Raw genomic sequence first — 13,877 nt, forward strand, 5'->3', positions numbered from 1 at the left:
GATGTTCAAGTCACCTGATGCTCGGCTACATATAAGTTATTGTGATATTCTATTCACCTATTACTTGTTTGCATACAAAGTTGTACGGCTCAAAGCCAATACTTATCTCTTGACTTTTTTCAAATTAAACTATAAAAAATCACATGATTCAAATAGTGTTCAATCACAATCTCATGTATTGGCTTTCAGTCCATATTATACATGTGACATGAAATAAAGCCAGCACATTAATTATTTCTTTATATCAAATAAAAGTTTAATTTTTTTTTATAGTGGGTACATTAAACCCAGATGGCCTAACTTATCACATCCAATAATTTTTCCAAATATAACTTCTCATTATTCTAAAACCATTAGTGGTCACTTTATACAAATTGTTCATACATGGCCATATATATATATGATGTGATATAAGAATTCCATTTCAAGATGTGTTTTTTGGGAAAACGATCGACTAATACTCTTATTAATAATAATTCATACTCTTGAATATTAATTATAATTAGATACATGTCAATCTTATTGGACAAGAAACATATATATGGTACTCTTTTGGAGTATCCTATGTAATCTTGGTACATATCATTTTTTTACTTGGCATAACTATTGTCGAACTATGTCTTACTCATATAAGAAATGGTACTTATTCATCATATCCATCTTCGAAATGGTGTAAATGTATATTTTTAATCATTTCTTGCATCGACATTTAAACTAAAGTGTGTATCAAATTAATCCTCAATATATTATATTAATTAAGGACCATGCAAGGATTACATAAAATAAATCTAATCTCCCCCTAAACCTTGCATATGGGGTATGAAAAATTCAACAACCGTTCAAAATGCAAGCCTTTTAAGTCTTTTAGTCACTTGACAATGTCATGTCTCAATCAAAGTATTTATAGGCACATACTTTAATATTTAACTATAACAATGTGTATACGTAAATATGCTTAGATATAATATTTCTTATAGAAATCTTGATCATGTTCCTCATGCTCAATTGTATCAATCATTAAATTGGAATCTCTTATAAGCATTGATGTAACAAATAGATTAACCAAGTTAAGTTATTATTATGTCATAGACTATCATAGTCAGTTTAATTTCTTAATCTCATAAGTCAGTCTTCCTTTCTCATTTAGATTTATCATACAAACATACTTGTTATCCTTTCATCAAACAATCTCACATTCAATTCTAGGAATGAGTATATCTCGTTGGTTGTGATTTAACATACATATATGTTGTGTTTACCCATACTTTAGTAATTTGTTCCTTCACTACTAGATAAAGTACATTAACTATTCAACATAACCTTTCTTAATTAACATTATTTTCATTATATCATGTCTACAATACCATATGAATTCCATGGAAGGGGAGCGTCTTATCAACATATTTTAGAAACTAATTTAATTTTCTTAGTCATTTCCTTCTTTTATTACTCGATAGGAAATAACATAAATTTTCCTTTACCATTGTGAGGAACTTCAGGCCCGTATATATCAATTTTTCATATCTAATTATGACTCTTTCCAATAATATAATCTAACAGTGTTATTTGGTAATTCTCTACATTCTTTGACTAGTATAGTAGTATACAATGAAACGCTCTTCTGCCAAAAGAAGTATAAATATGGTATAATCACTTAATTTAATCAAAGGTAGGCTTAATGGTTACATTTGTAACACAACATATATACTCCATAACAAATATAATAGTTATTTTTTAACAAACTTTGAAAACTAATATCACCTCATTTTAATCAATCCAAATATAATACATGATTTTTATATCATAGCAAAATATTCTAGTTTTAATCTAACATCATGTTTTCCAATGCAAAAAAATATCAAAATTGTATATCCTTTACTAATATCAATAAGGTTCCAGATAAAATGTTTAATTATCTAATCTACTTGCATATTTCAAATTAAATAGTTAAATACAAGCACATACATGGATAGTGAGCAATTAATTCCTTTATAAACCAAAAATCATATTAAGTAAATCATATTAAAATAGGGGAAAAATAGTTGGATTTTATGATTAATAATTTAGATCTCAACAACAATTCTACCTTTACAATGATTATTTTTCCATAATAAATTAATCACAAAATATAATCTTCATATGCATACAGATCAAAACGACATAATAATAAATTAATTAGAAAAGTAATATGATAATTCCTTACAAAATTTGATCAAGATGCTAATTTCTTCATATATTGTCAAATATAATAGATTATAATGCTACATCTCCTAACCTTACAAAAATGTACTTATCCTGCCAATATACAGATTATTATGAAGATTATTGTGACATATACATTGTTGATGTAAGGTAATTCAAGACCATCAATTTCAAGATGCATAATACTAAATCACCGAATGCGGTATACTGAAGTTAATAAATACTTTCCCACTAATGACATTTTAATGATTAGTCGTTGGAGCGTGTGCGATGTGCGCGCCCCCTCGATGGTATGATAATTTAATTGGTTGATTAATTCATTAATTTTAACTATATATAAAATATAATATGATGTCACTTCATTAATTTCATCTATAGAATTATCATCAGTAGGGAGAACATTATAAGAAATCTTGTCATGTCCCTTGTAAACATATTTATAGAGATATTTTACTGCCTTGATTGTAGAGCAAGCTTTGACGTTAATATGACAATCAAACAACATAGAAAAATAAGGATTGTAAGGAATCACCCATTGGTTGATTAGCTGTGCACCACGAATAGTGACATTTTCCCCAGTGTTTCTTCTTCGGTATATAGGATAATTATGTTTATTTGTACTTGTTTCAGATGCATATGGTCTAGGGAGTTTATGTGTTTTTTGTTAGATACGAATTTGTGTAAGTTAAATGAAAGTGATTGTATTGTTAATTTTAAATTTGACTTAAATTAATACTATTGTTTTTGGTTCAAAATTAAATCATTTCAAGTTATAAATCTTTGTCAAAATCTCTCTCTCTCTCTTTCTTCTTCTTTTTTTTTTTTTTTTTTTCCGCGAAATTAAACCTATTTTAATTTCTCTAAATTTCAACAATGAGATTGTCTAAGTTTTTTCATAAAACACTTTATTGTCTGAAATTGATTACGTATTTGTTACGTATGTTTTGTGTTTGGATATTTGATGACATAGCTAATATGGGAAGGTAAGTAGTATAACTTTTGTAAAATTTTTAGAAATTTATTTTTTGTTGTTTTTTGTGCAAGCAAAATGAAATTGGCGGCAGAGAGAGTTGTGAAGGATGCATGATTGATGGATTAAAATTGTGGCTTTTCATTTCTCTTTCTAACATTTCTTTGTTTGTTGTGTTTTACAGACTTTTCAATTCTCTTTAAAGTTTTCTTTTTAAACCCTTTTAGTTTCCTTAAGCAGGTTTTTTGTTTCTCCTTTCTTTGAAATTTTTTCCTCTTCTTCCTTCTATAACCGAAACCATGGCTAAAAATAGGGAAGTGAGTGAGTTGAAAGCGCAACTTGAAGTGTTGTACACTAAATTGCTGAAATTAGAGCGCAAGAGAAGGTTAAGAGAGAATAATTGGCTAACATTAGAGCGGCACATACGGCAAAGCTACAAGAAGTGAAGGTTTTGTCGGCCCAGTTGCAGCGGCTTCGGGAGCAGCGAATTGCAGAGCTTTATGGGCAAGTTGGTGAAATCCGTAGAAGGACTTTAGCATGTTATGGCGAAAATGGGCCGCCCGTTGAAAATGTGCAACTTGTTGAGAGGATTATTGAAGAGGACAGGGGTAGTGCTGTGGCTAGGAATGTTGGTGTTCGAGGAGGTCATGTAGAATAGAGGGATGATGGTGGTGTTGGAGGAGGTCCTGTAGAACAGAATGAGGTTGGCGGTGTTGATGCTGAGATGGAGGAATTAAATGAAGAGGGGGGTGACAGTGATGATGTAGAAGGGGAGAATGGTGATGATGAAGAGGTTGTAGAAGAGGGGAATGTTGATGATGAGGATGATGAAGATTTTGAAGATGAAGATGATGACAATGGGGATGAGGACGGGGGTGAAGCTGATGAAAATGGATTTGAGGAGGAGGTTGAAGATGATGATGGAGGGCACTGGTCTTCTGGCTCTGATGGTGGAGATGAGTTTATGGGTGATGATGACAATCGCGGGTCAGAGTCTTCGACTAATTCAGATGTTTACCGGCGCACTCCTAGGAACTTTGATCACATTTGTTAGAAGAATTCGTTATGTATCTAGCCTAGAGTTGGGATTAGGTTGGGTTTGTTTATAATTAGTTATGTAATCTATTCTAGTAAGGCTTGATCGTTTAGTGGTTTAGATAAACAATCTGTTTAAGTTTCTAATTAAATTATTTGTTGTTGGCAAGCTATATTTTTTTTACTTGATATGAATGTGAAATGTTATGGTAATTTGCTTGCTTTTGTAACAGGTTGTTGTAGGTTTTTGTTAAGTGAACTAAATGAAGTTTGATTCTTGGTTGTGGTAGTTGTGTGTTCTTTTTTTTTCTTATAGAATTTTTCTATAAAAGATGAGTTTTATACTTGTTGCAAGGGATAGTGTGGATTGCTACATTTAGACAATTAGCATTTAAAGAATGGTAGCTATTTTAAACCAAGCAACAAAAGTTACTATTCCTTTTTTTATAACTACATCGTATTTTGTAGTAATATGGTTGGTTTATTGTTTTGTTAGGCTAGTGATAATGCTTTGATGAAGTGGATATTAAAGGTTGAGGAAGAGCATGAGACTTTTGCAGTATGTGTCTTCCTTTGTTATATACTTTTAAAGTCATTTAAGTTATTTTATGTAGTACTTATTAATTGTTTTTGTATCTTTTTCCAAGAAATTCAGGATTTTCTGTGGCATAGATGGAGTGCCATGGGATATCACTATTGAGAAGACTAATATATATGTGTTAGGCTAACATATTGAAATGAGAATAGAACTATATGGACAGCTTAGGATATGGGAAGATTACTAAATGTCACAATTGGACATTATTACATTTAGAATTGTTCTTGCAAGTATCTGAATAGAATCTAGAATAGTTAGATATTTTTAGTACTTTGAAAAGTATTTTGGTATTTTGTTTATGTCTAGGGCTGGTTGTAGTACCAATTCTGGTGCAATGCAGATTTTATAGAGTGATTTGTTCAGTATATATTGTTGTCTCATCTGTTGAAATAGATAAGAATTTTTCTGTTTGTGGTAGATATTCCATAAGCTTAAAGTGTTTCAGTTCTTGGTGGTGTAGTAATATGATTTGTCATTTCGAAGTTATACAAGAAGTTGTTTTATGCATCATTATTTTTTAGAAATTTTTTAGTGGGAGATGTACTTGTACATTTAAAAGGTAAAAGCTTTCATAATGTTAAAATGTATATAAAAATAGCAGTAGATTATTTTGATCTATATTGTTCAGGTTCAAAACTTTCTTTTGGAGGTGGTGCAAAGATGAGTACTACTATTCCAAGTTGCATAATTCAATATAAGAATTACCATAGATCTGCTCTGGTATTGTTTTTAACTTGCGTATTTGTGTATGTGTGTTTGTCTTTGTATTTGTGTATCCATATGTGTGTAGAGAGACTAATTTTGATTTTGTGCATGTGTGTTTTCCTTGTGCATGTAGCCTCTTCCTAATCATTGGAAGTCTTTTGTTTCTGCTTTTTCGGCTCCTGTTCGAGTTCAACGTGGTCCTGGAGGGCCAGCGTGGAATGTGGAATTGCTCGGTGCTAATATTAGTGAGACACATGGTCTATTCATGTATTCTGGTTAGGAGAACTTTGTGGCTGACAGTCATGTTGATCATGGTGATATTTTGAGTGTGCGTTATGTTGGTCAGGGAGTTTTTCATATTCAAGTGTTAACTGTTAATGATGATGATGATGATGCTGATAACTAAGAAATCAATTGGTTCACATATGATCTGGTTGAAGTCAAGGTTTCTTGTTTCTAGACATTAGACCATGGACAATGGAATTGGAATCTTGTGTTGTTAGATTAGAATTTCTTACAAATTCTGATGGAATGCAATTTCTGAGTTCATTGCTTGTATAAATCTTATGCCTTGTCTAAAGTTTTATTTTTTGAGCAGGTTTACCATATGCTTTTAGTAATGTTGATTTTATTAGGATACTTTGTGAAAGAAAGCTTAGTGGTTTGTAAGTAAGATTCCTTACAAGGAAATGACATAAAGTATGAATGTACAAATTGTATATATAAAAGGTATAGGTGTTGGTTATATATAGTGATATGTAGTAGTTGATTTGTATATGAAGTCTTGGCAGTGTAGTTTTTCATCATCTTATTTTGTGATAAAAATGAATCATAATCTTAGTCTTCCAAGCTATAATATTGTATCTTGGAGAGAACAATAAAAATGAATTATAATCTTATTACGGTACCCTACTAAGTTTTGTATCTAAACTTTATGGTCTAATATTGTACTAATATCTATGTGTCTTATGTATTTATTATGTTTATAATATATGTGTTAGTTATTAAGTATTGTGATGTGTTACTTGTCCTATGTAAAGTTGTGTTAATAATAGGAAGTTACAATAAAATCTGCTAGTATAATGTTGTCTGAAAGTGTTTGAAGCGTATAAGTAATAATGACAAACTAATGAAAAAGCAAGTAAGTACCATAATAAACTTATTTTATATATCATTGTAGTCTGAAATAACGATTTAGTACAGGAGTTCAGATTTCATACTAAGGCAATATATGCCATTAGTGCTATGTACATTAGATAGTTGCTACGCTAGACTATCTTTTTACTTTGTGCTCAAAATACTAATTTAGCTGCATTTAAGCTTAGCATTACATACTACCATGCATATCAGCATTGCTATATACAATATTGGTGTTTATATGGAAAACCTTTTATGGCCTATGTTCCTTTTAAACACCCAAAAGATTTATGACTTTTAATAAGTAAGACAATATTTAGATTAGAAACTGCTGGATCATACTTACTATTGAGATCGGGTCATTAGGGTAAGCAAAAGATACTGCCTATGTACAATGTAGGCTTCCTTGGAGTTCATTCTTTGTCAAAAGTGCTAGTAGGTGAAACTTCTTCTCTAGTGGATTCTTTCTTATCAGCTTGAATAGGAACAACTAGCTTTGCCTTCTTCCTAGGATCATGTTCCATAGGTGCAGAAGTTAGTTCTGAAGTAGTGTCAATGGGTGCTTTGTCCTTGCTGATGCTTCATTTACGAGAATGCTGTGCCCATGTTGGAAATATTCTCATTGAACCAGTTGGTTCAAAGCTTTCTGGTTCCTTGATCTAAAGGGGCTTGAACATCAGTTGTTGTGGTACTGGGTTATTAGCAGTCTTGGTGTACTGTTCAATTTGAACAAGCTCAGCAAATGCGACATCATCAATTGCATCAGGATCTTGGCTGAAACCAGGAATTGTTTCATACTTAGTGAGCAAAGGTTGCTTACCATGAGCTTTTACTTCCAAATTAAGTTCATGTTGAACTTTTTCCAGATTTTCAATTGAGGCTGCTTCTTCATTTGTGGAATGAATAGCAAATATTGTATGTGTAGTTGTAGGTTGTGCAGATTCATCTTCAACTTCAATTGCTTTCAAAATCCACATGAGCACATTGTTTGATGACAGTTCATTTGTCGGGCCCACTTTAATGAAGAAAGGTTTTGTTAAAATGAGTGCTACTATCTTTCTAAAAGCAATTAAGTTTTCCTATATGTAATGGATTATAAAGGTATTTAAGTGCCAAAATATTTGCAGTTAACTTATTTATAATCTAAAATGAAAGCTAATGTAGCTAATTGAAAATAAGTTATGGTAAAGGCAAATCAATATGCAAAAGTAATTATAAAATTTAGTTAATTGATGAATTCTTACAGTGTTCTTAATGCTGCTTATTTCAATTGCTGGCTTTTTGAAGAGTCTTTATGTGTCGTTGTTGAAAGAAGTGAATGTCATTGTACCAGTGTCATCTTTTTCTTCAAACTTGAAAGTTACTCTGATTTTGGGAGATAAAATTAATGGATAAGCAAGTTAAAGACTACAACTAAAATGGATTAGAGGTTAGGCCTATTACCTATAAGTAGAGTAACTGTCTCCTTTCCTGCAAGAAGCACAAGGAAAAGGAGTGCCTATACAAAGATTAGTTCGTTTACTGCAATTGACACAGCCAGCATATGCATAAACTTTACCCAGGTCAGGTTCTGGAATAGTCACTTTGATCCAGAATGTTTCTTCTTGCTTAACATTTCTGGGCTGTAAATGTGTTTAAGTATTAATCTTGGTTAGTAAGGTACAATAATATTTGCAGCACGATATAAATGTTAGATTAATAGCAGTAGCTGATTATATAGTTTGAAGGAAAGTAACCTTTTTGTTCCTTAAATCTGCTATATTGTTGATTGTTTTCTCAGCACTTGGATATCTGATATTCAAGACACTTGCTTGCCTATCCTGTAATACTTGTGGGTATAACTTGATCCTGCATTTAAAGAAAAGGATGACTTAGTATCCAGTGTGCATACAATTACTATTTAACAATGTAATGTGAAAAGTGTAAAAGAACTACCACTCGCGAAGCATATATGCTCTTGTTCCTTCTGGTTCGTGGATAATTCGAGTAGACATAGTAGTTGTCAAAGTAAATCCTTCACAATAGATTTGTATCCATAAATAAGCATATTATATGTTGTATACTTTGATTTTTAATCTAAAGTTCTGATGATCAACCTCTTGCAGTCAAGGCTTTTAGAGTAGTGAATTCAACAATATTGAATTAGTTGACCTTACTGAAGAATAAGTTCTGTAATAATTTTAAACCCTCTATCAGAATAATACACTTGTTGGAAGGACACATTCCTTTCAATCTCCCACTTGTCCTTCCGGACAAGTGTGTATACAGTGTATAGCCCATTTCCTATGTCGCTTAATGTCTTTTCGTTAACTATAAGGTAAGATTCATCGTCATCCTTATTAGGTTCAGAAGTGTTTCTCGATCTCCGAGTTTGACTGTCAATAAGCAGATGATTTCTAAAATCCATCTGAGCACGGCCATGCATTTTCACAGTCTCGCTCTTCGAGCGGCCTTGTAAACAACAAAGACATATTCCCTATTGTTGGGGGACATTCCCAGTCTTGTACTGTATGTTTCTCTTACTAAGAGGACCTAATCTCCTGAGTGTTCCCGTTATGATCCCTAGTTACGGTAGACGTTAGGCAACATCAAAGAGACTAGTACTCAAACAAGAAAACTTCACAATACTCATGGTCAAGGAAACGAGTTCCGATAGCTATAATGAGAAATGTACTTATGGCAATTTTGAATCTCTTAAAGTACTCTCATAGGTCTATCCAGTGCAGTTCCAAACTGGCACCTGTGCAAATGATTTATGACCATCATGTCCTTGCAGCACAAGAAACGATGCTGTAAATCATACTACACACTAATCTCTGGTGGTCATCAATCTTCCATCAGTTAGATGACCTCGATTAGGGACAATTTTCGATTTAAATATTCAGTGTTCACTTAACAGGTGTTTCTTTATCCAAGACATGGTCTTGATACCCTGTTTTGAATATTTTCATAAATCGAATGGACTCATTATTTAATTCTAAACCACAATTAAATAGCAATGGAGTGAATAGTAATTTTGCATCTCCACAAATGAATGGTTTCAATACAGTGTCTTACATTAAAACATCTAGTTTAATTTAAACACATGTACGGGGAATTTCAAAGCCAGTCTCCGACGTGCTTGATTCCCATTGGCTCAATGTGCTTGTTGTGTTTCACTTGAGGCAGAGGTTTAGTAAAAGGATTAGCCACATTATCATCCGTGCCGATCTTGCAAGTTCTGATTTCACCTTTGGATTTCCATTCCCTTATCATGTGAAATCGCCTTTGGACATGTTTGACCTTCTGGTGTTCTCTTAGCTCCCTGGCCTGAGCGATAACTCCATTGTTGTCACAGTAGAGATCTATTGGACCCTTGAAGGAGGGTACAACACCAAGCTCTTTGACGAACTTGCGAATCCAAACAGCCTCCTTAGCGGCTTCTGAAGCAGCCAAGTATTCGGCTTCAGTTGTAGAGTCTGCAGTGGTGCTCTGCTTGGCACTCTTCCAGCTAAACGCTCCTCCATTTAGGCAAAATATGTACCCTGACTGTGACTTGAAGTCGTCTCTGTTAGTCTGGAAGCTAGCGTCGGTGTAAACTTCAACAACCAGGTCTTTGTGGCCACCATAGACCATGAATTTATCCTTATTCCTTTTCAGGTACTTCAGGATATTCTTGGCCGCAGTCCAATGCGCCTCTCCTGAGTTTGATTGGTATCGGCTCGTAGCGCTTAAGGCATACGATACATCTGGCATGGTACATATCATGGCATACATGATCGATCCAATTAGCGAAGCATATGGGATCTGATTCATTCTCTCTCGCTCAACAGGTGTCTGTGGACACTGTTTCTTGCTGAGAGTTACGCCATGGGACATGGGTAAATGCCCTCTCTTGGCATTCTCAATGTAAGTACTCTGGCTCAATCCAATCATCCTCTTAGATCTATCCCTGTAGATCTTGATGTCCAATATGTACTGTGCCTCTCCTAAGTCCTTCATTGAAAAGCACTTTCCCAACCAACCCTTTACGGACTCTAGTAATTTTGTGTTGTTCCAATGAGCAGTATGTCATCGACATATAGGACTAGGAATGCGATGTCACTCCCACTGACCTTCTTGTATACACAAGATTCATCTGGATTCTTGAAAAAACCAAACTTGATGATGGCTTCATCAAATCGCAGATTCTAATTTCTGCTTGCCTGCTTTAGTCCATAAATGGACTTCTTAAGCTTGCATACCTTTCCAGCGTTGCTTGGATCAAAAAAACCTTCTGGATGTGTCATATACACAGTTTCTTCCAAAATCCCATTTAGGAAGGCGGTTTTGACATCCATCTGCCATATTTCATAATCGTAATATGCAGCAATCGCTAGGATAATCCGGACAGACTTTAGCATTGCAACTGGTGAAAAAGTTTCATCATAGTCCATCCCATGGATTTTTCTATAACCTTTCGCCACCAGTCTAGCCTTGTAAATCGATACATTTCCATCCTTGTCTGTCTTCAATTTGAAGATTCATTTGCAACCAATGGGTGTGTAACCCTCGGGCAAATTCACCAAGTCCCAGACTTGATTTTCAGAAATGGAGTCCATCTTGGATTTCATGGCTTCTTGCCATTTAGTAGACGCGGGGCTCGTCATAGCTTGTTTGTATGTCGCTGGCTCATCACCATCCATAACTAGGATGTCCTGATCATCAGTTAAGACAATACCAAGGTATCTGTCTGGTTGAGATCTTGGCCGTTCCGACCTACGAAGGGTAATGGGTTGAGCATTTACATTGTCTGTTTGATTCTGACCAATCTTCTCAGCTGCTTCCAAAGCACTTAGATTGTCATTTTTATCAGGTTGACATTGTTGCTCATCTTCTCGAACTTCGTTGAGTTCGATTTTCCTCCCACTTGTCATTTTGGAAAGGTGTTCCTTCTCTAAAAAGACACCCTCACGAGCAACAAACACTTTGTTCTCGGATTTATTGTAGAAGTAATACCCTTTGGTTTCTTTTGGGTATCCCACAAAGAAACACTTGTCTGATTTGGGGTGAAGTTTGTCCGAAATTAATCGTTTGACATACGCTTCGCATCCCCAAATCTTGAGAAAAGACAACCTAGGAGGTTTCTTAATCCATAATTTATATGGAGTCTTTTCAACAGCTTTTGACGGAGCTTGGTTTAGTGTTAGTGTCGCGGTTTGTAGCGCATGTCCCCAGAAAGAGATAAGAAGTTCACTAAGACCCATCATTGATCGAACCATGTCTAACAAGGTTCAATTCCTCCGTTCGGACACTCCGTTCCATTGAGGAGTTCCAGGAGGTGTCAACTCTGAAAGAATACCATTTTCTTCCAAGTGATCGTCGAATTCATGGCTCAAATATTCGCCACCTCGATCTGATCGAAGTGCTTTAATTTTCTTGCCAAGTTGATTCTCACTTCTTTCTGAAATTCTTTGAATTTCTCAAAAGATTCTGATTTATTCGACATTAAGTAGATATAGCCATATCTACTGAAATCGTCGGTGAAGGTGATTAAATATCGGTAACCTTGTCTTGCAGGTGTACTCATTGGTCCACATACATCCGTGTGTATTAGACCTAACAAGTCACTTGCCCTTTCTCCCAAATTGGAGAATGGTTGTTTTATCATCTTGCCTAATAGACATCCTTCGCAATTTTCAAACGACTCCAAGTCGAATGAGTCAAGAACACCTTCTTGTAGAAATTTCTTGACGCGTTTGACGTTAATATGGCCCAGACGACAATGCCACAAGTAGGTTTGATTTGACTCGATGGTCTTAGCCTTTTTGGCAGTATCATCAATGTTATAGACTTTTTTGTTAAGAGAAAGCACATAAAGACCATTTTCTGAATATGCCTTACCATATAAAACATTATCGAAATAAAATGAACCACTATTGTTCTTAATTCGAAATTCAAAACCTTTGGTGTCCAACGCCGATATTGAAATAATGTTTTTGGTAACTCTAGGAACATGATAACAATTGTCAAGTTCTAAAATAAGCCCAGAGGGTAATGACAAACTGAGAGTTCCAACGGAGACGGCAGACATCCTTGCTCCATTGCCGACCCGAAGCTCGACCTCTCCCTTCTCTAGCCTCCTATTTATCCTTAGTCCCTGAGCATTTGAACAGTATCTAATACCCATGATGTTTTGCTAGCAAAGTTTAAGTCTATAACAAAAATACCTGATGAAGAAGCAACGGTTTCGTTCTTCTTATCTTCCTTGAATTTGAGGCAGTCCCGTTTCCAACGTCCCTTCTTCTTGCAATAGAAACATTCGGAATCGGATTTGGAAGAGGCGATCTTTTTGTCCTTGCTACCCTTGGCAGTGTTTGACTTAGGCGGAAAGTTTCTCTTTTTCCCTTTAAAGCTCTTCTTCTTGCCCGGACGTTTGAATGGCTTGCCCTTCCTCACCATGAGCATGTCATGCTTGCCCTCACCCTTGAGGGTTTGCTCGGCTTGCTTCAACATACCATGAAGCTCGGTGAGGGTTTTCTCCATGCTATGCATATTATAGTTCATCTTGAACTGATCATAGCCTTTGTGAAGTGAGTGGAGAATGATGTCAATTGCCATCTCGGTTGAATACCCAGCATCAAGCCTTTCCATGTTCTCAAATAATCCAATCATTTTGAGGACATGCGGGCTGATTCGCTCTCCTTTCTTGAGCTTGCTCTCAAGGATCTGCCTGTGGGTTTCGAACCTTTCAGTTCGGGCCTGCTCTTGAAACATATTCTGAAGCTCACAAATGATCTCAAAAGCCGTCTCCTTTTCAAAGAAAGTTTTTGAAGGTCCTGAGACATGGTGGCCAACATGATGCATTTGACATCCCGATTGGCACATTGCCATCGGTTAAGGGCAGCCTTAGTGACCTCCTCATTGGGAGCGTCGGGCATTTCCTCATCAAGGACTTATTCATTTAGCTCTTGCATTAGTACAATGCGCAGATTTCTTTGCCAATCAAGAAAGTTTGGCACGCTCAACTTCTCCTTGTCGAAAATTGAGCGTAAAGAAAATTGGTTGTTGTTTGAGTTACTTGCCGACATTGTTCTACAATTGAAAGAACTTGAAATGAAAAACCATTCATGAACCAATAAGATTGAAATTTAAAAGTGTTCATGCAAATTTTCAATCTTATTGAGCATTTTATCCACACATTGATAAATTTGTCCCTTTAGGCGAGAATAAAATGATTCCGAGATCCCAAAGATCAAGAAATGGTTAAGC

At 34.9% G+C, this 13,877-nt stretch overlaps 1 protein-coding gene across 1 annotated transcript; it reads left to right on the plus strand.

The window, feature by feature from the left end:
- The first annotated feature begins 3,896 nt into the window (after nucleotides 1-3,896).
- On the plus strand, nucleotides 3,897-5,916 carry LOC110687818 (nucleoplasmin-like protein ANO39). The gene is made up of 4 exons (XM_021864464.1): nucleotides 3,897-4,221; nucleotides 5,434-5,525; nucleotides 5,644-5,730; nucleotides 5,791-5,916. Exons 1-4 carry the CDS (start codon nucleotides 3,897-3,899, stop codon nucleotides 5,914-5,916), a joined length of 630 nt encoding a protein of 209 aa, XP_021720156.1.
- Nucleotides 5,917-13,877: the final 7,961 nt, after the last annotated feature.

The sequence above is a fragment of the Chenopodium quinoa genome, unplaced genomic scaffold (assembly GCF_001683475.1).
Source record: "Chenopodium quinoa cultivar QQ74 unplaced genomic scaffold, ASM168347v1, whole genome shotgun sequence".
NCBI classification, from domain to species: Eukaryota; Viridiplantae; Streptophyta; class Magnoliopsida; order Caryophyllales; family Amaranthaceae; genus Chenopodium; species Chenopodium quinoa.

Excerpts from the sequence above, each read along its gene's own strand:
- LOC110687818 (XM_021864464.1), top strand. The coding sequence starts at position 3,897 with ATGGAGGAATTAAATGAAGAGGGGGGTGACAGTGATGATGTAGAAGGG. Across the intron at positions 4,222-5,433 it reads TAGGAACTTTGATCACATTT|GTTCAAAACTTTCTTTTGGA; the intron begins GTTAGAAGAATT and ends TATATTGTTCAG. Across the intron at positions 5,526-5,643 it reads ATTACCATAGATCTGCTCTG|CCTCTTCCTAATCATTGGAA; the intron begins GTATTGTTTTTA and ends TTGTGCATGTAG.